Raw genomic sequence first — 23,924 nt, 5'->3', positions numbered from 1 at the left:
CATGATTACTCTACTTCATGAACTCGCCACTAGCCTACACAAATCTATTCTACCATTTACTTTACCCTTTTATCTCTAATCCATAATAGTCAATGCTACTATATCTGCAATATACTACCCTATCTTATCTAATCCAGTGGAGTAAGCTTGAGAAAGAAAAAGAAAGAAAAAGAAAAAAGCGGAAGATAAAACTAATCCAATGAAGTCATCCAAAGTGTGGGAGAACTTTACTTTGAGCCTTCAAAAAAGAAGAGTAACCTGTAAACTCTACACTACTGAACTGTTTAACTGTTTAAGACTTTTATTTGTGCAGGTTCTCCTGTACAATGTTGTTCGCAAATGTTTAGTCGCAAAAACTAATAACATTGCTTTTTTACAGTTAACATTTAAAGATTTACAAACATTTTCTGTGATCAGTTTGTCGTTTACCAGTTCATAATTCAGTCTTGCAGCCTAATTATGACTGAATGAGCGCGGTAAAGGTTTAAATGTATTTGAAGTGCTTGAAGTATTTTTCTGGACAACCTTCTGATGGATTTTACTTTAAAATGTGAGTTCCATTCAGGTTTCATGCCACTGGGGCTTTATTCGAAGGATTGTTTACAATTTCACAGCATAAGCTATAAAGCTGTTTCCCAGGTATAAATTGTGTGTTTACAGGAAAAACATAATAAAATGCAAATTCTTATTCTTCGTGAAAATATTTTCTGAAAGATTCCTTAATAAGCTTTGTTCGGGATGTTAAACTACTTTAGGAGCCCTAAGGACTGCCATGGTGAAAACATTATTTGAAATCTCCTTGTGAAATTTGCTAGAGTACGTATGGGTCAGTGTTTTGATTGCAGAAGAGTTTGACAGGATTACTAACACAATAAAACAAAACTTCAGGTATATTTTTGATGAGGATATGACAATGCAAAATGGTTAAAATCTTTAAGTCTATCTTGAATGATAAAGACCCTTTGTTAATAATTTAATTGGAAAAAATGGGCAAAACTAAAATATAAGTACATAAAGATTAATCGAAAAAATAATCGACAGATTAATCGATTATCAAAATAATCGTTAGTTGCAACCCTAAATCTATTCCATACAATTACGTTTCCACTGTCGGGCCAGTGCGAGCCAGTGCTTTAAACAGGCCGGGCGGTGCTAATAGCCTCAGAGCTGTAGCACCGAGGCTAAAATAGTGCTGCGTTTCCACCGTTGGGCTAGAAGATCTGCTGCGCTTCACTAAAACCCGCCCTTTACACGCCTCTCAGGAACAACGTCACGCAAACCCCATCATTTAACCAACAAAGAGAAGTTATCAGAAAACTAATAATAAATAAGTCACTGGAATGCTGGCGTTATAGTTGTTAGCGTTATGAAATGATCTGCAGCGCTGATGCTCTCCAGATGCGGAGAAACTCCGCCTTTGATCATAACCTCTCCTCTAACCCCAGCTGGCCCGCTTTGGCCCAAGGTTTTTCTTCGGACCAAAAAACACGGGAAGTTGGCCCCAAGGAAGCACCGACGGGGCACTAGCACACCCGCTTTTGGGCATGGGAATGCGGCTGTTGTTCAACTAACAAGAGAAATTCAACTAAGTTGAGTTCTGATCTTTGATCCAAAACTAGAAACCAAAAGCAGATCCAAGTTGGAGGCATTTCAAAACATATGTGGAAATCCAAGGTGATTTAGAGCCAATTCTGCTGATATTTTTGCATCTTTGTTCATAGGGACTAAGCGCTGCTCTTATGGCCACAGGGGGTTCATTTTTACTGTATGAGGTAAAGTTTTTTCACTGGGCAGCCAGCAGTATAGTTGTTGTTTTAATGACCTGTAATAAACCAGTGGACACCAGCCAGTGATGTGATGTGTGCTAAGAGCAAATCTGTGATGCAGTGAATTTTTTTTTTTACATTTATATCCAAGCCAATAATCAACTTTCATGCAAACCTTGGATAAATTCAAATGCATGCTGAGCTAGGCAGAGGATTTTACAAGCTATGCTGGGTACACACCAAAAGATTTTTTACATTTTATAAGATTTTCAAAATATGATAGACCACAAACATGAGGATAAAAAAATCCTAGATTTAACCGTTTTGCTCCTATAGCGTGTGGTGTGCCATGATGTGACAAAGACAGCACACCACACACGAACAGATTTTCAACCAGAGTCTCGCAAAATCTCGCGAGACTTCAGAATAAGCATTGCAGACGAAATGCCGGAAGAAATTGCAATTATAGTGTTTGGAATGATTTCCACATAAAATTACAGAGTGAGTTAGAGGTGATCAATGGTCACAAAAAAATCACACATATATGTATTTTTTATAATTGTTGTTCTCAGTTCTCTCTTGAAGAGATCGTATTCTCTTTGAAATTTTGCCTTATTAAATAAACTTTAAATAATTGTTATCAGATCTTGCATCACTCTTTAAGAAGGCGATCATTCGCTTTCTGATTGGATATTGTTTTGTTTCAAGTGATAATCTCCAGAGCGTGCAACGTTTGTCCTCGGGGTTCCCCCCACACATCAGGATTTCTGATCGTAAATATTAAACATGTTGAATATTTAGGATTCGCAATTGGGGTGGCTCTGATGTTCTTTCGATCAGGTTCGGACACTCTTAACACACCTCACACCATAGGAAAATCTGATAAGAGAATCTGTAGAACCATCAAGATAATCGGAACATAGCTAGGATTGTCGGAAGGGGGGAAATCGGCCCAAAATCAGCCCAATTATCTTTTGATGTGTACTCAGCATTATGTGTTAAAGCTTTGAAAAGTGCTTGGGCCTACATAGGAAAATTACTCTTGTCACCTTAATGATCTAAATTAACACTAATTATCCATTAACTTATGCAATGAGAGGAAATTTCCAAGAGCTGACAAGCAAGAGTGTGTGCGCGTGTCTCAAAAGTATCTCTGCCTGACTTTGACAAAGCTGAAGGTCAGTGGTAATCAGAGCCAGAGGAGGTGACAGTCTTTCTGATTAAGACAGATTGCACAGTGGGAGGTTATCAGTGTTTGTGCAGGACTCATCTGTCCTTCACTCCCCCTCTCGGCCTTAACATTTTCCTTTTACTTTACACCTCCTGAGTCCCTCTCTTATTAAATTTACCTGCATGATAAATTCTCTCCGGCGAGGCATTCCTCTCTCTGAAAGCAGCATATATTCGGGCTCCTTCTCCTTTTTGGCCTGTTGAATCTGAGCCAGTCTGCTAATAGGGTTCATGCCCTGTCCATACTCTGGCCCTGTCTGAAAGAGAAATTGAGAACGAAAAAGCAAATGAGAACAAGGATGAGAGACACAGATAAAGCAGCAGAGGGACAGATGGACGGCTGGTTAATGTTCACGTCAGTAACCCTGTCATGAGAATGACAAAAGAGTGAATGAGCGTGTGTGAATGAGTGAATGACTGAGTGAGCGAATAAATTTGGATTGGGTCTGCCAAACTTCAAAATTACAAATATTTTCAAAGAATAAGATATTAATCTCAATCTGTTTATCACAACAAAACAAAAACAAAAAACTATGGTAATTAAATGTATTCTGAAGCACAGTATAAAAACTTAAATTAAATATTTGAAAAAAAAAAACTTAGATCAAAATCAAAATTAGACAACACTTACAGATGCTTCCAAGTTATTGGTGATAATCTGGCACCTAGGGCTAATTTTCTTAATTATATGACAAACCCAATTTAACAATTTTCACTTAGATTGCAAAATGGTGGCCTGCTCTAAGGTGAATGAAAGCCTGTGACAGGAGGTTGTCCATATGAAGGCTAAAGGGACGACCCTTTCAGCTATTGCAAGAGAAGCTGGTCATTCCAAATCTGTGATTTCTCAAATATTGTAGCTTTACAATGACACTAATTCAAGTCCCCCAAAAAGGCTGGTCATTCCAAAGTCCCCCAAATAACTGGTCCAAAGTTCACTTTAGTGATGAGAGAAAGTTTAATTTATTTGACAGCTGTAACCTTCCAAAATGTTAATTGTAATCATCTTTCGTGCTACAGTTGTTACTACTCTAATTCTAATTCTGATCACTTATCACTAAAAAGGTACAGCTGACGAGGGAACTTCAATAGAACGATAATTCTAATTTATAATAATCTAATTGATAATTCAATTTAATTTCTGTATATTCCTACTTGCTGAAGGGCACAGGTAACTAAAGATGACATTTATTATAATGGGTTTATGTGAAGATTGTTTTAAGTTCACTTAAATTAGAAATTATTTTTTTAAATCTAATAGATATTAAAATTGATAGCTCTCAATTAAGCAAAGCAGCACAACTGTTTCCAATATTGATAAATAAGAAATGTTTCTTAAGCACCAAATCAGCATATTAGAATGATTTCTGAAGGATCATGTGACACCAGACTGGAGTAATGGCTGCTGAAAATTTAGCTTAGTTATTTCAGGAATAAAATACATTCAAATAGGAAACTTCTAAATCAACCCACCTTTAATATGGTCTTGGGCCGCTTCTTGTAATGCACTTTGGGTTTCTCCACAACAGGAAGGACTGGCAGTTTCTTCAGTTCTAGTAGGATGGAAAGGGCCGCTCTCTTTTTGGAAAGTTTCTTGCTATTCCCCTCACCCTCGGCTGAAAACTCTCCCACCGTCACACGTGTGAGGAAGCTTTTCATGTGCGGGGGTCCGCTCTCCTTCAGCACCTGAGGGGCATATAATGAACACGTTACACAAGAGAACACACATGCATGCAGAAGTGTGAACAGCAGTCATTCCAGTCACACTCCCTTTCTCTCTGCCCCTTAGGCCGTGACTGCTGCATGCTCTCTTCCTTCTGCCCTTTACCATCTTCTTTCTCGGCAGTGGAAATGGGAATGCTGCTAATTAGACTCTCTACACTCGAACTGTCCATTTTAACTGTAACAATAACTCATATGGGGAGTGAGACCACTGGAACCTGGGAGACTGTACCTGGTTATTAAACACATACTCTGAGTACGATTATATAAATATACATGAATATGCATATAAATCCTAGCACAGTTCACGCATATTAATTCTGCATTTTAAGATTGTTCATAAGAATAGCTGCTTTTCTTTAAACTGCATAGTTGTGTATCTGTATTTTGCACTGACTGGTCACTCTCTTTTCTGCTACTTCTATCCATTTCTCACTATCGTGAGAAACCAAAATTTCATGTAATGCACATGTAATCGTATTTACTTCTTGTGACATCACCAAGACAACAGAACAGGTGAGCTGCTCTGAGCTCTTTAAGAGCAACACTGGGGTCGAGTTTCACACAGACGCACACACACAGCTGAGGGTGGGCCTCTGTGTACTCAGTCAGAACTGAAAGTTATCCATCTCCAGAGACTCCCTCCTCACATCCTCTCTTCACACACATGACAATTCTGGCATTCATTCAAACACGTGACAGTCCAGTAAAGCAGGCACAGCTGAGAGAAGCCATATGCCCATATAAAACTAATGAAGATTATCAAGCCTGATTCAAATACAGCGGCAAACTTAAAGGCTTACTTAAATAAAGTCTAGAGGCCCATGTCAATTAAAACATGCAAACACTTTAAAAAAGCAGATCATCCAAATATTAACCATTGGATGTTGTTCCAAACTTGTATGCCTTTTTTGCAACTCAAAAGTGGAATATTTATGAATGTTCCTGCAGCATCTCAACAAAATGATTTGTGAGTTTGAGAATCGGTGAAAAATAAAACAAAAAATGGTAAAATAAATAAAACAGAAGTGCCACCGAAGTGGTCCATATGACTCATGAACTATATTCCAAATCTTCTCAAGCCACATGATAGCTGAACAGACATAAAAAAGAAGCAGAATAGAAGATGAACAGTCAGCACAAAATAGTGACACAGAAATTAAGTTTGAAAATCTTTTTCGAAAACTATAAATATGGACTGTGATTATGGAACTTTTCTGGTGCTTTTTGATCTTGTTCCCATTCACCTTTAGTGTTCCACAGAGGAGAGAAAATAATCTGGGTTTCAAACGACATGAGGGTGAGTAAATGATAGAAATGTATTTTCTGAGAGAAGTCTCCCTTTAAAAGTGTCATGTGACATTGATAAAAAAAAACAAAAAAAAACATTATTTTGTGTATTTGGTGTAATGCAATGTGTTTATCCCGTATTTAAAAAACACATTATTTTCCAGGTACTATACATTATTATTGCTCTTCTATGCCCTGCCTTTCTGAAACATGCAACTTTTTACAAAGCTCATCGTTCTGAAAAGCAAGGTGTGCTCTGATTGGTCAGCTATCTAGTGCATTGTGATTGGCCGAATTCCTCAAGCATGTGACAGAAATGTTACACACCTTATCATACTGTGATCCTGTGTGTCCCGGCTTGATGAGACAAAACCAATAAAACCCATTACAAAAAAGCCATTTGTTGCACCCAGTGGGGACATAACTACTGAGTATAATGACTTATACTGTCTTCCTACATGTTGCGTATCGCGTAAACATAAAACCATGTCTGCGTCTGTGATTGGAGAAATGACAAACAACAAGCGCTACTCTACACTGCTCAAAACTCCTGTTTGAATCGTCAGTGGCAAATTCTTTAAATATGTAAATTTACTTACAGGCTGTGAGTAAGAAGTGCCAGACTGTCCTTGCAATGTTGGAATTGCCCCACTTTATAGAAACAGACACAGGCATTGTAGGCTTCTCATTCAGGAAACAATCCTCATCCTCCATAAAATGTGTTGAACACATCTGAATATTTGGGTTGGACTGTTGTGGAACAGTGTGGTGGATACAACTTAACCACTGATTTCTAGTTGTGTCCTCTTTTGGAAGGCCAAACAAAGTAGTTTCACTTTCACAACGAAACACACAGCAACTACACAACATGGCGGTGGCTGCAACAGCGAGAATAAAAGTTACGGCTTCTTTCTTTGAACATTTGGCCGGAGTTATGCAAATCTTCCCACATTATGAAGTAGACATGTTGGGGCATGTTAGTCAAGTCAAGTCAAGTCACCTTTATTTATATATCGCTTTAAACAAAATACATTGCGTCAAAGCAACTGAACAACATTCATTAGGAAAACAGTGTGTCAATAATGCAAAATGATAGTTAAAGGCAGTTCATCATTGAATTCAGTGATGTCATCTCTGTTCAGTTAAATAGTGTCTGTGCATTTATTTGCAATCAAGTCAACGATATCGCTGTAGATGAAGTGACCCCAACTAAGCAAGCCAGAGGCGACAGCGGCAAGGAACTGAAACTCCATCGGTGACAGAATGGAGAAAAAAACCTTGGGAGAAACCAGGCTCAGTTGGGGGGCCAGTTCTCCTCTGACCAGACGAAACCAGTAGTTCAATTCCAGGCTGCAGCAAATCAGATTGTGCAGAAGAATCATCTGTTTCTTGTGGGCTTGTCCTGGTGGTCCTCTGAGACCAGGTCTTTACAGGGGATCTGTATCTGGGGCTCTAGTTGTCCTGGTCTCTGCTGTCTTTCAGGGCAGTAGAGGTCCTTTCTAGGTGCTGATCCACCATCTGGTCTGGATACGTATTGGATCCGGGTAACTGCAGTGACCCTCCGATCTGGATACAGACTGGATCTGGTGGCTACGGTGACCTCAGAATAAGAGGGAAACAGACAAATATTAGCGTAGATGCCATTCTTCTAATGATGTAGCAAGTACATAGGGTGTTATGGGAAGTGTTCCCGGTTCCGGTTTACCTAATTAACGCAGCCTAAAAATCCTTTAACGGCTTTGGATATTAAAAGCATATTAGTATGTTATGTGTAAGCCAGGTTAAAGAGATGGGTCTTTAATCTAGATTTAAACTGCAAGAGTGTGTCTGCCTCCCGAACAATGTTAGGTAGGTTATTCCAGAGTTTAGGCGCCAAATAGGAAAAGGATCTGCCACCCGCAGTTGATTTTGATATTCTAGGTGTTATCAAATTGCCTGAGTTTTGAGAACGTAGCGGACGTAGAGGATTATAATGTAAAAGGAGCTAATTCAAATACTGAGGTGCTAAACCATTCAGGGCTTTATAAGTAATAAGCAATATTTTAAAATCTATACGATGTTTGATAGGGAGCCAGTGCAGTGCTGACAGGACCAGGCTAATATGGTCATACTTCCTGGTTCTAGTAAGAACTCTTGCTGCTGCATTTTGGACTAGCTGTAGTTTGTTTACTAAGCGTGCAGAACAACCACCCAATAAAGCATTTCAATAATCTAACCTTGAGGTCATAAATGCATGGATTAACATTTCTGCATTTGACATTGAGAGCATAGGCCGTAATTTAGATATATTTTTGAGATGGAAAAATGCAGTTTTACAAATGCTAGAAACGTGGCTTTCTAAGGAAAGATTGCGATCAAATTGCACACCTAGGTTCCTAACTGATGACGAAGAATTGACAGAGCAACCATCAAGTCTAAGACAGTGCTCTAGGTTATTACAAGCAGAGTTTTTAGGTCCTATAATTAACACCTCTGTTTTTTCAGAATTTAGCAGTATGAAATTACCCGTCATCAAGTTTTTTATATCGACTATGCATTCCATTAGTTTTTCAAATTGGTGTGTTTCACCGGGCCGGGAAGAAATATAGAGCTGAGTATCATCAGCATAACAGTGAAAGCTAACACCATGTTTCCTGCTGATATCTCCCAAGGGTAACATATAAAACATGAAGAGTAGCGGCCCTAGTACTGAGCCTTGAGGTACTCCATACTGCACTTGTGATTGATATGATACATCTTCATTCACTGCTACGAACTGATGGCGATCATATAAGTACGATTTAAACCATGCTAATGCACTTCCATTAATGCCAACAAAGTGTTCAAGTCTATGCAAAAGAATGTTGTGGTCAATAGTGTCAAACGCAGCACTAAGATCCAATAAAACTAATAGAGAGATACACCCACGATCAGATGATAAGAGCAGATCATTTGTAACTCTAAGAAGAGCAGTCTCAGTACTATGATACGGTCTAAATCCTGACTGGAAATCCTCACATATACCATTTTTCTCTAAGAAGGAATATAATTGTGAGGATACCACCTTTTCTAGTATCTTGGACAGAAAAGGGAGATTCGAGATTGGTCTATAATTAACTAGTTCTTTGGGGTCAAGTTGTGGTTTTTTTATGAGAGGCTTAATAACAGCCAGTTTGAAAATTTTTGGGGACATATCCTAATGACAATGAGGAATTAATAATAGTCAGAAGAGGATCTATGACTTCTGGAAGCACCTCTTTTAGGAGCTTAGATGGTATAGGGTCTAACATACATGTTGTTGGTTTAGATGATTTAACAAGTTTATACAATTCTTCCTCTCCTATATTAGAGAATGAGTGGAACTGTTCCCTAGGGGGTCTTTAGTGCACTGTCTGATGCGATACTGTAGCTGACGGCTGAATGGTTGCAATTTTATCTCTAATAGTATCGATTTTAGAAGTAAAGTAGTTCATAAAGTAATTACTGCTGTGGTGTTGGGAAATGTCAACACTTGTTGAGGCTTTATTTTTCGTTAATTTAGCCACTGTATTGAATAAATACCTGGGGTTATGTTTGTTTTCTTATAACTAAATAATGATCTGAGATATCATCACTTGGCTGCATAATTTCAACACTATCAACATCAACTCCATGTGACAGTATTAAATCTAGAGTATGATTTCGACAATGAGTAGGTCCTGAAACGTGTTGTCTAACCCCAATAGAGTTCAGAATGTCTATAAATGCTGATCCCAATGCATCTTTTTCATTATCAACATGGATATTAAAATCACCAACTCTTAAAACTTTATCTGCAGCCAAAACTAACTCGGATGTAAAATCACCAAACTCTTTAATAAAGTCTGTATGGTGCCCTGGTGGCCTGTATACAGTAGCCAGTACGAACATAACAGGGGATTTATCATTAACATTTGTTTCTCTGGATAGTATAATATGAAGCACCATTACTTCAAACGAGTTATACTTGAAGCCTGCCCTCTGAGAAATCCTGAAAACGTTATTTTAAATTGAAGCGACACCTCCCCCTTTGCCTTTTAAATTCGGCTCATGTTTATAACAGTAATCTTGGGGGGTAGACTCATTTAAAATAATGTAATCATCAGGTTTTAGACAGGTTTCTGTCAAACAGAGCACATCTATATTATGATCAGTGATTATATTATTTACAAAAAGTGTTTTCGTAGAAAGGGATCTGATATTCAATAAGCCAAGCTTTATCATTTGTTTATCCATATTGCATCTGTTTTTTATTTGTTGAACGTCAATTAAATTGTTAATCTTAACTTGGTTTGGACGTTTTTTGTATTTTCTAGTTCAGGGAACAGACACAGTCTCTATAGTGTGATATCTAGGTGAAAGAGTCTCTATGTACTGAGAATTAGCTGACCTCTGTGACGTGAGGCAGCTAGCAGACGGTTGGTTTAGCCAGTCTGTCTGCTTCCTGACCTGGGCCCCAGTTAGTCAAGTATAAACACCATATTTCTAGAGAGAAGAGCAGCGCCACCCCAGGAGGGATGAAGACCATCTCTTTTCAACAGGTCAGGTCTGCCCCAAAAGCTCGTCCAATTGTCTATGAAACCTATGTTATTCTGTGGGCACCACTTAGGGGCCGTTCACATATCGCGCCTAAAAACACGTGGAAAATGCTAGGCGCGCCACTTTCTCCTTCTATCCAAAGCACTCAGACAGTTGCGCCCCTGAGGCGTCTGCCGTTGCTAAGCAACCATGACACGCTCTCTCCATGAAGACGTGGAAATTTCAGCAAAGGATAAATGGATTTGCAGCACTAAAAATCGCTTGCAGTAGCTCTGCTACTAAATTTATTTCAAAATGGCAATCCATATACAGCTATGGTCAGCTGTTCCTTCATCTTGGCTGAGTTTTTAACGTTGTTACGGGAAAGGATGAAGCTGATTAGTTAGTTCTTGTCACATGACCCGCGGTGCGCTTGCGGCATTCTGAAAAGTTGAGATGTTTGTGCATTTTTTGAAATGCGGTGCGGACGCGCCTGGAAAAAAAGAGCGCGTCGCACCCCGTGTGCGTCGCGACCACGTCGCTACCATTATGAGCGCGCATACCGCGCGTTTACATTGGAAATAACGAATTTGAGCGCGCAAAAGAAGCGATATGTGAATGGCCCCTTAGAAATCCAGCCATTGAGTGATGACAATCTGTTATGCATCTCGTCACCTCGGTAAGCAGGGAGGGGACCAGAGCATATTACAGTGTCTGACATCGTGCTTGCAAGTTCACACACCTCTTTAAAGTTATTTTTAGTGATCTCCGACTGGCGAAGTCAAACATCATTAGCGCCGGCATGAATAACAATCTTACTGTATTTACGTTTAGCATTAGCCAGCACTTTTAAATTTGCCAAGATGTCAGGCGCTCTGGCTCCCGGTAAACATTTGACTATGGTGGCTGGTGTCTCTATATTCACGTTCCGTACAATAGAATCACCAATAACTAGAGCACTTTCATCAGGTTTCTCAGTAGGTGCATCACTGAGTGGGGAGAACCGGTTTAATGTTTTGATCGGAACAGAAGAGCGGTATTTTGACCCACGACTACGCTGCCTCACTGTCACCCAGTTGCCCTGCTGCAGGGGCTCTGTTGCCGGAAACCGAACAATGTACAGGAATCCCTGAGCTAGACGCATCCAAAGCCGTATCTAGAGCCCTAACATTCTTACTGTCCTCAATTAAAGTTTGGATGCGTGTCTCTAATTCTGAAATCTTCTCTGTCAGCCTAACTATTTCCCTGCATTTATCACATGTGAATCCCTCATCTGCGACAGAGATAGATAAACTGTACATGTGGCAAGGGGGGCAAATAACAATAGAAAGAGAAGCCATTACTCAACCGTGCTTGATGAAATATTCTTACTGTGGTTGTTTGATGAATTTGTGAAAAATAGAACAAGCCGTTTTAGGAAGACGTGGTTGACTCTTAACTTTTATAAAGAATATCTCTTTGGATTTGAGACTGTAGTCTTTACTAGTGTTGGGCGATATGGTCATTTTTCAAATCGTCATATCGTCAGCCCGTGAGATCGACGATACACAATATTATCGAGCATGGGTGGAGCAAGAGAGAGACTCTTTGTTCTTGTCATAGCATAACTATTTGGTGTTTTAAACCGCGCAGGTGAGTTGATATATTTGTAGTAAAGTTGAATTGAACTGATGCATCATCATACAGCGCTCCGGACCGCGCGCCTCATGACGAGTCTGACACACCGTCACAGAAACAAGAATGAGACGCATTCTAACATAACTGTGGCATTAAACTCAGTTAGTGAGGGCTCGTTTAATATATTGCACATACAGTATATAGGCCGTTTAGATTACTTGTTAAAGTGCAATGAAATACCTTATATTTGCAGACGATGTACGTCTGTTTGTGGATGGAGACTTTGTAACGGCCAAAACTATGTATTTTGCATGCATCACATTATAGTGCGGTGTGCATAAAAATAATAACAAGGCAGCAGATTGAACTTATTATCCATAGTGGTTCTCACGTAGTCCTTCTACGTCATCACCACATAGTGTGTTTTATAGGTTAAGTGATCAGTCTTTAAGAAAAGGACTACGTGAGAACCATGCACTATGGATGATAAATTCGCTCTGCCGCCTTGTTAATTATTTTGTCTTTACTTTATTTGTGACACCAAGAAAGAGTTAATCTCTCATGTATGAGAAGAGCGCGTTGCCGTGTACCAGCCATTAAATGTGTGGGACACCAACTCGTCGTTTTCTATCTCTTTCATTTCATGGATTTAACGAATTATCCGAGTCAAAGCGTTACAACTTCACCGACTACATGCTCTAATTAAGCCTGGTTCACACCGGACGCCGAAGCGACGCGGAAGCGGCGCGGAACGGAGGCTGCTTCCTTTCGGCGCCCATGTTAACCTATGGTGTCGTTCACACCCGCGCCGTGGAGCGCCAGTTTCAGCGTCTGGTCTATTTTTTGCACGAGCCGCAAGCGATCCGCGTCAATTCCGGCAGGAAGTCACACAAAGAAACACGAGACAATCTGGTCAATTGTCAAAATATAAGCAATTTTCAAATTAAAATACCGCGAGTGACAAATGCGATCATATTTGTGTATCTAAACAGACTAGAAAGATGGGGAAAAAAACACAACACACACGCACGCACATGGTTAACTTCGTAACTTCTTGGTTACAGAAACATGGTGTATTAATTTTATGAGGTTATTTACTTATTACCCATGATGAGCTCTGAATAAACAACAACTGAGCAAGCGCTTGTCGACCGCCGCGGAGAATACGCGTCTGGGCAGGCGCCGGACCGTCCAGTCCGACACTTCGGCGTCCAGTGTGAACCAGATCCTCCTGCGCGTGCGAGGTGTGTGTGTGAAATGCAGGCAGTGAAATTAAGTGAAATAGCTGGGCAGTTTAAAAGCCGAATTAAAATAAGCAGCCTAATAAAAATAAAAATAATAGTTATTATTATTATAATCTAATACATTTAGATAGGAAAATGAGCCTAATGAGGAAAATGAGGAAAATGAGCCTAATATCGTCTTGATTATCGACAGAGAATTCTGCTTATGTCGATATCTCTGACGATCGTCGATACACAATACTATCGTCTATCGGCACAACCCTAGTCTTTACATATCTTCTTTATGCACCAAGAGCTTGTAACGCTCCAAAGAGAAAGGAAAAATTAAAATCGCATCATATGACCCCTTTAAATCTTCATCGGTAAGCTCCAGATCCTCAACAATCTGGACTTGGAACTGAGAAACACAAGAGAGCTCTGTGCATTTCCCGCACACTTGACAGAGTGGCATAACCCAATATTTACTAGGCCTTGATGTGGAATGCATTTGATCATCACACTTAGATGTTACATAAGAATTGAGAGAATTCCTCTGGGTGAGACTCACTCTATAATAAAGTGACGAAATTCTGCAACATTTCCCTCTTGGAAATATCAGCATGTCATTTTCAGCTCTCTTGCAAGGATGAGGTGTGGTGAGGAAGGAAAAGGACTTAAAGCTGCAAGTCCGTCATTAAGGGGAACTCCCACACTGTCTATTCCATGAGCCAAGAGAGGAGATTTAGCTTGGTTACATCAAAACTGTAATCAATTTAAAACAAAAAAATTGCATTTTCATTTTATCAGATAAGATGCTGCACAACAGAACTGTATAAATTAATAAAAATAAATAACTTGGTTGTATGATATTGCTTTAAAATTACAATATTATTATTATTACTTTGAGAATTGCATTTTAGTTTACATTAGTAATATATTCGGTCATATTTTGACGAATTGAAGTTCTTTCAGTTTTAGTTTTAGTTTCAGCGTGTATTTGACGGTACTTTTTCTCAAGTGAAACTGCATAAAGCTGGTGAAGTGACTTTCTGAGCATCTTTGGAGACGAAGTTCATGTGTTCATGTCCTCGTATATTGAGACAAAACACAGTAAGTCGTGTGTGTTAGTTTGTGTATCAGACGAAACTATTCCATGCATTTACACAGAACATGCAGACTTATGAGTGACATGCACTGTCTGGCTGCTGTAACATTTATTTCTGTTGTGTGATAGGATGTTAGATTAGTCCATATTGAGTAAAAATGTCCAGAGCTTATCATCATTAACATAAATTTAATCATAAACTCGATATGATATCATATGATCATATCTAATCCCATCATATGACCCCTTTAAACAGTGGGCACAATCTCCTAGAAAACTTCACAAAAAAATAAAAATTCTGTCCTCCATTTACTCACCATCATATCAAGATATTTTGAAAAATAACAACATTTTAGACCCCACTGACTTTCATTATATGGACAAAAATAGGTGAACATTCTTCAAAATATCTTCTGCCTGCAGAAGAAAGTCAAACAGATTTGGAATGACATAAGGGTGAGTAAAAGATCACAAAATGAAAAAAGTGAACTATCCCTTTATACCTTTATATCATTCTTATTTGATAAGAATTAACCTCTGCTAGTCTAACAGAGGTTGCCGGTGAGGACAAGCTGTGGTTACTTTACCAACTACACCACCAACAAGTCAAAACGGGCCTGGTAACTCTCGAGTTGGCCTCCTGACACAGTTTCCATGGCAGCTAAAACACTGAGGTAGGTAGGTTGCAGTTCCAGCCGGTGAATAAGTCTCATCGGTTAAACGAGGACTGTGAGGAGGTCTTGTCACCGGTGCCTGACTCCCTCCATTGGGGCAGACGAGGTTGTGATGTCTGCAACAGATGATATGGCATCCTCAGGCAGTGAACGAGGTTTCAGCAAGTGTTTGATTCATGTGTCTGACGGTGGCCAGTTCCTCTGTCTGCTCTCTGTCTCACATGGCTGGCAATGGAGATCAAATTGAAGGAAGGAATCGCTGTAACATGAGGTTGATCATTCTTCATCCCATGGATGCGAGGGGAGATATGGTATTAGTGAGACCGCTGTGTCCTCAGCCTGGTGAAAAGGCAAGATATCAGGCCAGGGTGGGACAATGGCAAGAACTGATATAATGAAGAAAAGCTCTTTTGTTTGGATTGTTGATGTGATTTCCCTGAGGGAAGGTACTTATGTACAAGATGGGTGGTTCTTGGCGCGAGTTTCCACTCTTGGAATCTCTGTAAGGCGTCATCCACGACAAGAAACTGTGATTAATGTATTTGTTCTTTGAAGTTGGCATCTGTTTGATATTGTTTGACACTGACAAGAAGGTGAGAGTGGTCCTTGATTTCATAAGAGAACAGGTGAGACACTGTTCTGGTTGACCTAAAGGGATAGTTCACCCAAAAATAACGTTTCTGTCACCATTTACTCACCCTAATGTCATTCCAAACCTGACTTTGTTTCTTCACTGGAAGAATATATTTGACTGTTCCTTTATATATATAATCTCCTATTGTGTTCCACAGAAAGTAAGTCACACAGGTTTAAATTTATTTAAATATTACATTTAGATGTGTCCCACTTCTTTGACCAAGAAATGGTTTCATGGTTTCTTTCTCTCAGAGTTACTCTGTAATATCCATGTTTGTGTGCCAACTGAATCAGAAACAAAAAAACATTTCCATTCCTACAAATAGCTGGGGAGAAAATTCCTGAAAAGATCTAACAAGGTTGAAAAAAGTCCAGGCTCTCACAGATGACTTACAGTCAAAACTCTAAAGAAAGAAAAAAAGAAAGAACAGTGTGTCCAAATGCAGTTAGATCGGGGTCCCCAGACGTAAAAGATTGCATGCAAGTGGAGAACGCATGTTAGGAAGATTCTGGTTGACCAAAGCCAAGTAGATGATTGCAGATTGTGAAGTTGGAGACAGCCGTGGAAAATCATGTAAGATAAACATGGATGCAGTAGTAGTCAGGCTACAGAGACCCTCAAGCTTCCTCTGGTGTTTATACAGAGCGTTGAGGTTTGTGTTGATTTGAAGCATCTCTGATACAGTTCTTTAATGAAGTGCTGATTTTGAATGGTGTTCAAATCACCCTCCTTCCCACAATAAATGCTTTTAATTTTAAAGCAATTACATTTACTAGATTTAACAGATGCTTACAGAGCTTCACCGAGAACAAGCATTAACTATTATCAGTTACCCACTTTATCCTCTTTATCTGAAGCTACGTAGTAATTTTCAATTTATCGAATGAACGGATGTCTAAATATATTCTGTTGGATGGATATTCTAAATTACAATGAACATTTGAAAGTTAGGGGGGAAAACATTACAGTTAAAGAGATACATTTGCTAAGTTCCAAAACCCATTGAAACATCTATCTAGTCAGTATTTTAAAGCATCATAAGCATGCTCACAACAAAACAACACGCACCAAAACATTCATCTTTTTTTGGATGTCTAAGGCAGCAACACATACATAATACACTAAAAGGCAATCCCAGAATGCATTGTGACAAGTTCAGATGGAAAAAATTAATCCAAGACAGAGGATGAGCCAATATAAATATTTTATTCGTTATCAAACTGAATAGATAAAACGTTCTATTCAACTTTTATTCGTGTGTGCAGTGCATGTTTAGAGTATAGCAGTTAGCTTAGCAAAATGCTAACATCAAAATCTATTAGAATTCATTGCAAGCCTAAACTCCTGGGTACTTCGGGAACGCTATACATTTGAAGGTTCTGCATGCAATAAGGATGCCTTCTTGTAGGCAGTTGATTTGGAACAGTTACATTCAACCTAATTTGTTTTAAACTAACAATAGCATACATTAGGTGGCCAAACAAAACGCCTAATACCACCAAGTGAACCGCCGCTGCAGGGCCACGCCGTTAACAGCAGGTTACTCGCATGTTAACCTGTTAGCCAGCACCCCACATTATGGGACTCACAGCTGAAAGTGCTATACCTAACTTAAAATTGTAACAGTTTCCTACTTCAGTGTGTTACAAACATAATTTTTGGTGTCTTTGGAAAGAAGACACTTTGAGCTTTACTTTTTATCAACCAGATTTGATCATGCTCGAAAATATTAAAAGTTATAGACACTGAAGTGCCTTGAATTTTTTTTTCCCCACACATAAATATTTTTTTATTTGATATAAAAATACATTAAATCAGTCCTGGAGCAATCTAGAAAAGTTTTTTAAAAAAATACATAAAAGAAAAAAGTAATTTAAAATATAAATTCAGGATTACATTTTATTACAAATGAACTATTTTTGTTTTTATTGCATCATTTATTTATTTATTTTCCTTTTATCACATGTATTTATTTATCTATATATTCATTTATTTATTTTTAATTTCTGCAGGTTTAGTGCTCCCTAAAAGTGCCACTCAGAAGTCAAAAGCTGCAAATGAACTTTGCAGACGCAGCGGCGCTCGCACCGAGAGAAAACACACTCTGGTTGGCCACCTACTGTATGACACTTTTTTTGTGCTGTCTAGCTGAGAAAAAGGATACAACTGCATTGGAGTACAAACAAAATGTTTTATAAGCTGGATAGGGTCACTAGAACTGGAAATAACTGTGCAATGAAAATGATTGTAGATCTATCCTTATTAATGTTACATACCTTTATATTTTCAATTCAAGTAGCTCAGTTTACCTCAAAGTTAACAGGCAGGTTCCTCTTAAGGGCGATCTCGTAGACCAGGCTGATCTCGGATTTGCTGACATCGCTGTTCTCCTCCATTTCTATCTTCTCCTCTGAACACTGTAAGAGTTAAACACAAAAGACGTATTAAAAAAAAATAACTGTTACATTTTATCCAGTATATTGGCCTATTTGATACTGTGTATATTACTTTGATTTTACAAAAAAAAAAAAAATGCTAGACCAACAATATTCCCCCTAACAGAAGTGTCCAAAAAGTGTTTTCTTATTCAACAATTGTGCAATTTTTATAGCACAAAGAAATTATGTATAAATTACTGTTTCTGTTTAATGGTTTTCTTTATTGCGGTCCAATCATAAGTTGTTTGGAGTTTTTTTTTTTAAAGGTTTATTGATTAAATATATAAATAAAAAATAAACAAACATAAAAATAACTTTTTATAAGTAAAAAAAAATTTTGCATTAGTGAATAAGAATGGCTTAATGCAGCATCGCAATTACTATTATAATTTTTTTGCAAGAACTCACAAATCTCAATGCATAACGGTGTCCGAATTTGATTATCTCTTCTCAACAATCCCTTTATTACGCTACAAAGATTTCCGTTGCTGACCTCAAATCAGCCCCGAACCTACATTAAAGCCACTAGCAGAATGAAAACCTGCCAGGAAGATGTTAAGAACAGGCTTTGTGATCTCCAACCTGATGGTGATTCTGCTTGAATGCAGTTTCTCACATAACTCCACTAAAGAAAAAAAATGCTTCTGGTTTTTGATTCTGGAGAAAATGGCTTGGTTTTGTGAGAAGAAAAAGCTCTCAAACTGATCCAAGAGTGGTTCCCTTAGTTCTGATTCATATCTTATCAACTATAACAGGAGCTGCAATAGAACTCTTACACAACAGTGACAGTCTGTAAAGGTTTGTTTGTGTGCCCTTTTTAAACTGATCTGACAGGTCACAAGCTAAGTGTTGTAATGATCAAAACGCAGAGATTTGGCTAAAATATCAGTTAACACACTCGGTTTTGGAGTTTAAAATGCACAAAGGAAGTAAAACATTCACACAACTAAAGAGTTTACCAGATTTTGAGGAGCATTTCGAACAGGCTGCTCTTCCTCAGACTGCAAATGCTCCCAGACGTACTTCAAATACAGCAATCCCACACTTTCTAAATAATGATTTCAATTGAGAGGACAGGAAAGGGATTTAAAAAAAAAAAAACATCAAGATCGCACTCACAAAAGAGCAGCTTCTACTGAAGTACTACTTTTCTGATTTACTTTTTTAAGCTGAATTTATATTGGCTACAGAAATTTCCATGACTTTTATTATATTTTTTGCTATGATTCTTCCATGCCTTTCAACATTTTAACCTGTATAGTTATTAAAGGCTTGTAGAGTGTAAGGCTAACGTGAAAAGAAAAATAAACATATTAATAACAACTAATAGCACTTTTATATTATTGTTGGTGTCATCAGCTTATAATGCATAATAAATAACGTAATAACTCTGGACCACAGTTGTAGAAATATTACAAACCCGATTCCAAAAAAGTTGGGACACTGTACAAATTGTGAATAAAAACAGAATGCAATGATGTGGAAGTTTCACATTTCAAAATTTGATTCAGAATACAACATAAATGACATATCAAATGTCCAAACTGAGAAAATGTGTAACTTAAAGGGGAAAATAAGTTGATTTTAAATTTCATGGCATCAACAAATCTCAAAAAAGTTGGGACAAAGCCATGTTTACCACTGTGTGGCATCCCCTCTTCTTTTATAAAAGTCTGCAAACGTCTGGGGACTGTGGAGACAAGTTGCTCAAGTTTAGGAATGTTGTCCCATTCTTGTCTAATACAGGCTTCTAGTTGCTCAACTGTCTTAGGTCTTCTTTGTTGCATCTTCCTCTTTATGATGTGCCAAATGTTTTCAATGGGTGAAAGATCTGGACTGCAGGCTGGCCATTTCAGTACCCTGATCCTTCTTCTACGCAGCCATGTCATTGTAATTGATGCAGTATGTGGTCTGGCATTGTCATGTTGGAAAATGCAAGGTGTTCCCTGAAAGAGACGACATCTAGATGGGAGTATATGTTGTTCTAGAACTTGGATATACCTTTCAGCATTGATGGTGCCTTTCCAGATGTGTAAACTTCCCATGCCACACGCACTCATGCAACCCCATACCATCAGAGATGCAGGCTTCTGAACTGAGCGCTGATAACAGCTTGGGTTGTCCTTGTCCTCTTTAGTGCGGATGACATGGCGTCCCAGTTTTCCAAAAATAACTTCAAATTTTGATTCATCTGACCACAGAACAGTTTTCCACTTTGCCACAGTCCATTTTAAATGAGCCTTGGCCCAGAGAAAACGCCTGCACTTCTGGATCATGTTTAGATAGCTTCCTTTTTGACCTATAGAGTTTTAGCCGGCAATGGTAAATGGCACGGTGGATTGTGTTCAACGACAATGTTTTCTGGAAGTATTTCTGAGCCCATGTTGTGATTTCCATTACAGTAGCATTCCTGTATGTGATGCAGAGTCGTCTAAGGGCCCGAAGATCACGGGCAATCCAGTATGGTTTTCCGGCCTCGACCCTTACGCACAGAGATTGTTCCAGATTCTCTGAATCTTTGGATGATATTATGCACTGTAGATGATGATAACTTCAACTCTTTGCAATTTTTCTCTGAGAAACTACTTTCTGATATTGCTCCACTATTTTTTCGCCGCAGCATTGGGGTAATTGGTGATCCTCTGCCCATCTTGACTTCTGAGAGACACTGCCACTCTGAGAGGCTCTTTTTATATCCAATCATGTTGCCAATTGACCTAATAAGTTGCAAATTGGCCCTCCAGTTGTTCCTTATATGTACATTCAACTTTTCAGGCCCCTTATTGCTATCTGTCCCAATTTTTTGGGAATGTGTAGCTCTCATGAAATCCAAAATGAGCCAATATTTGCCATGACATTCCAAAATGTCTCACTTTCAACATTTGATATGTTATCTATATTCTATTGTGAATAAAATATAAGTTTATGATATTTGTAAATTATTCCATTCCTTTTTTTTTACTCACAATTTGTACAGTGTCCCAACTTTTTTGGAATCAGGTTTGTAGTTACTGAGAGCCTCCCACAGCTATCTGGTCCTTATAAAATTCAGTCGAGAAAACTATGCTATTGAGTTGTCTTTGCTAAACTTACGAGAGAGAAGAGAGAGAGAGAGAGAGAGAGAGAGAAACGCCCCCTAAAAAAACTTCAATTATTTTAATATCCTTGATTTTAACACAGCATTTTGTTTATTTTGAATACACATGTGTTTTATGTATCAACCACATCTGAATCTCTCAGGCTGAGCCTCAGGTTTTTTTAGAATCTAAAATAAGAAGCCATTAGTGACTGATATAAAACAAATGCCTTACAAACATCTGCTAAATAGGGCAAATTGAAAATCAACATTTCTGATGGTTTAATCATCCACTTCTCTTTGAAAACCCCTCAAATCCGCCTTTCTGTCAGCACTTCTTCATCTGAGAGATTTCCTGCTTACAGTGTGCGGTCACTGAGCACCGTTCCCATGACATCCAGTGGACGGACCCCGTTACTCGGTTTTGAGCGGTACTGAGGAGCTTCCTGAGGTCTGTTTACTAACCATTCAGAGCTGTGCTTACTGTACATACTGTGACCTTGTTTATTCCCTCCACTCTGGCATGTGCTCATTTGCCTGTTAGCACGTGGTAAACAATTGGCTTTGTGAGTTTATGAGCGTGTTGAAGGGAAGCAAAACATTGTGTACTTGACAATAAAAATCAGCTGAGCCACAAACACCAACTCTCATTCCCTAATAATGGTGCAAACGGCCTTATTTATATTCACAGAAAAGTCTGCAACAAAACGTTGCTCTTATTATTGTTTAAATGTAGATAAATCTGGATTATTCTAAGCAAAGATAGTAAAGATTACGAAATTCAATATGGTCTCAGACTCGATCACAGTAATATATATATATATAATATTGTGAAATATTATAACAATTTAAAATAACTCTTCTATTTTAAAATTTTCATGCAATTTATTACTGTGATTCAAAGCTGCATTTTTAGCAGTCATTACTCTATTCTTCAGTAATTTGGTGCTCAAGAAAAATAATATAATTATTATCAATGTTAAAACCAGTTGTGCTGTGTAATATCCATTCAGGGTTCTTTAATGAATGGAAAGTTCAAAAGAACATCATTTATTTGAAACGGAAATCTTTTGTAATATAAGTAACATTCATTATTGTCACATTCAATAAATTTGCTCTTAATTCTCTTTCTGGTCATTAAATCTGTATACTTCTAAATGAGGGATCAAGTACACATAATTAGTGATTTAATAAAGCAAAGCTAGTAAAGATGTGCGCACAAATATGTGTGAATGAAACCCATTGTGTATGTGTGTGTCCTCGAGGTTTGAGATATGGTACAAGAGTGCGGAGACATGCAGACGAACATGGTTTTGCCCTGAGGTGTGCACAGGTATGGTGTATCAATTTGTAAAGCAATACACAGAAGAAGCGTCTGACAAAGCCCTCATTATGGAGACAGAAGAGGGACACGACTATATAGGAGAGGCGCCACTGCAGTTTAAATAACATTGGTCAATGTCAGGAATTTGGGGCACAAGGTAATATGATTTCCGGTGGGAGAAATTAATATTTTGAAGGATGACTTGAAGCTACGTTCAAACATAGCTAGATATTGCGATCATTGACAGATAATGAGGAAACAAGGACAGTTGTGTCTTCTTAAATATCGTCAGCCTTAATATCACTTTTACCTGACATTACGTTATGAATATGCAGAGCATGAACAGAAAACTGACACATAAAATGTCCCAGACTATTAGTGAAAATACTTCAATTAAAAAAAAAATCATATATGTATATATGTATATATATATATATATATATATATATATATATATATATATATATATATATATATATATATATATATATATACAGTACAGACCAAAAGTTTGGAAATATTACTATTTTTAATGTTTTTGAAAGAAGTTTCTTCTGCTCATCAAGCCTGCATTTATTTGATCAAAAATACAGAAAAAAATTTAATATTGTGATGTATTATTACAATTTAAAATAATTGTTTTTAAATTTATTAACTTTAAATTATCATTTATTTCTGTGATGCAAAGCTGAATTTTTAGGATCATTATCACATGATCTTTTAGAAATCATTCTAATATGATGATTCATTATCAAAGTTGGAAACAGTTCTGCTGCTTAATATTTTTTCAGAACATGTGATACTTTTTTAGGATACTTTGATGAATAAAAAGTAAAAAATAAAAAAAAATAAAAAAGAAGCTATGTTTTTAAAATATAAATATTTTGTAATAACAATATACACTACTGGTCAGTAATTTGGGGTCAGTGATTTTTTTTTTCTTTATTTTTTTTTTTTTTTATAAAATCAATACTTTTATTCAGCAAGGATGTGTTAAATTGCTAAAAAGTGATAGTAAAGAAAATATATTATTAGAATATATATTATTAGAATTTTTTTTTTTTAAATAAATGCAGTTCTTTTTAACCTTTTATTCATCAAATATATTAGACAGCAGAACTGTTTCCAACACTCATAATAAATCAGAATATTAGAATGATTTCTAAATGATCATGTGATAGACTGGATGTTACATGTGACACTGGCTGGAGTAATGATGCTGAAAATTCAGCTTTGCATCACTGGAATAAATTATTTTTTTAAAGTATATTCAAATAGAAAACTATTATTTTAAGTTGTAATAATAT

The 23,924-nt window shown here is 37.7% G+C and overlaps 1 protein-coding gene across 3 annotated transcripts in view; it reads right to left on the bottom strand.

Annotated features, from left to right (window-relative positions):
• Positions 1-23,924, bottom strand: part of LOC132123774 (double-stranded RNA-binding protein Staufen homolog 2) — a 154,087-nt gene that overhangs the window by 81,466 nt on the left and 48,697 nt on the right. For all 3 annotated transcript variants that reach the window (XM_059534402.1, XM_059534403.1, XM_059534404.1), the window contains exons 7-9: positions 18,089-18,196; positions 4,470-4,682; positions 3,116-3,253 (exon numbers count right to left, since the gene is read on the bottom strand). In XM_059534402.1, coding sequence (XP_059390385.1) covers positions 3,116-3,253; positions 4,470-4,682; positions 18,089-18,196 — 459 coding nt within the window. The remainder of the gene's footprint in view (positions 1-3,115; positions 3,254-4,469; positions 4,683-18,088; positions 18,197-23,924) is intronic.

Source organism: Carassius carassius, chromosome 42, assembly GCF_963082965.1.
Source record: "Carassius carassius chromosome 42, fCarCar2.1, whole genome shotgun sequence".
NCBI classification, from domain to species: Eukaryota; Metazoa; Chordata; class Actinopteri; order Cypriniformes; family Cyprinidae; genus Carassius; species Carassius carassius.
The sequence above is the reverse complement of the archived record's forward strand: the minus strand, read 5'-3'. Positions and strand labels throughout refer to the sequence as shown.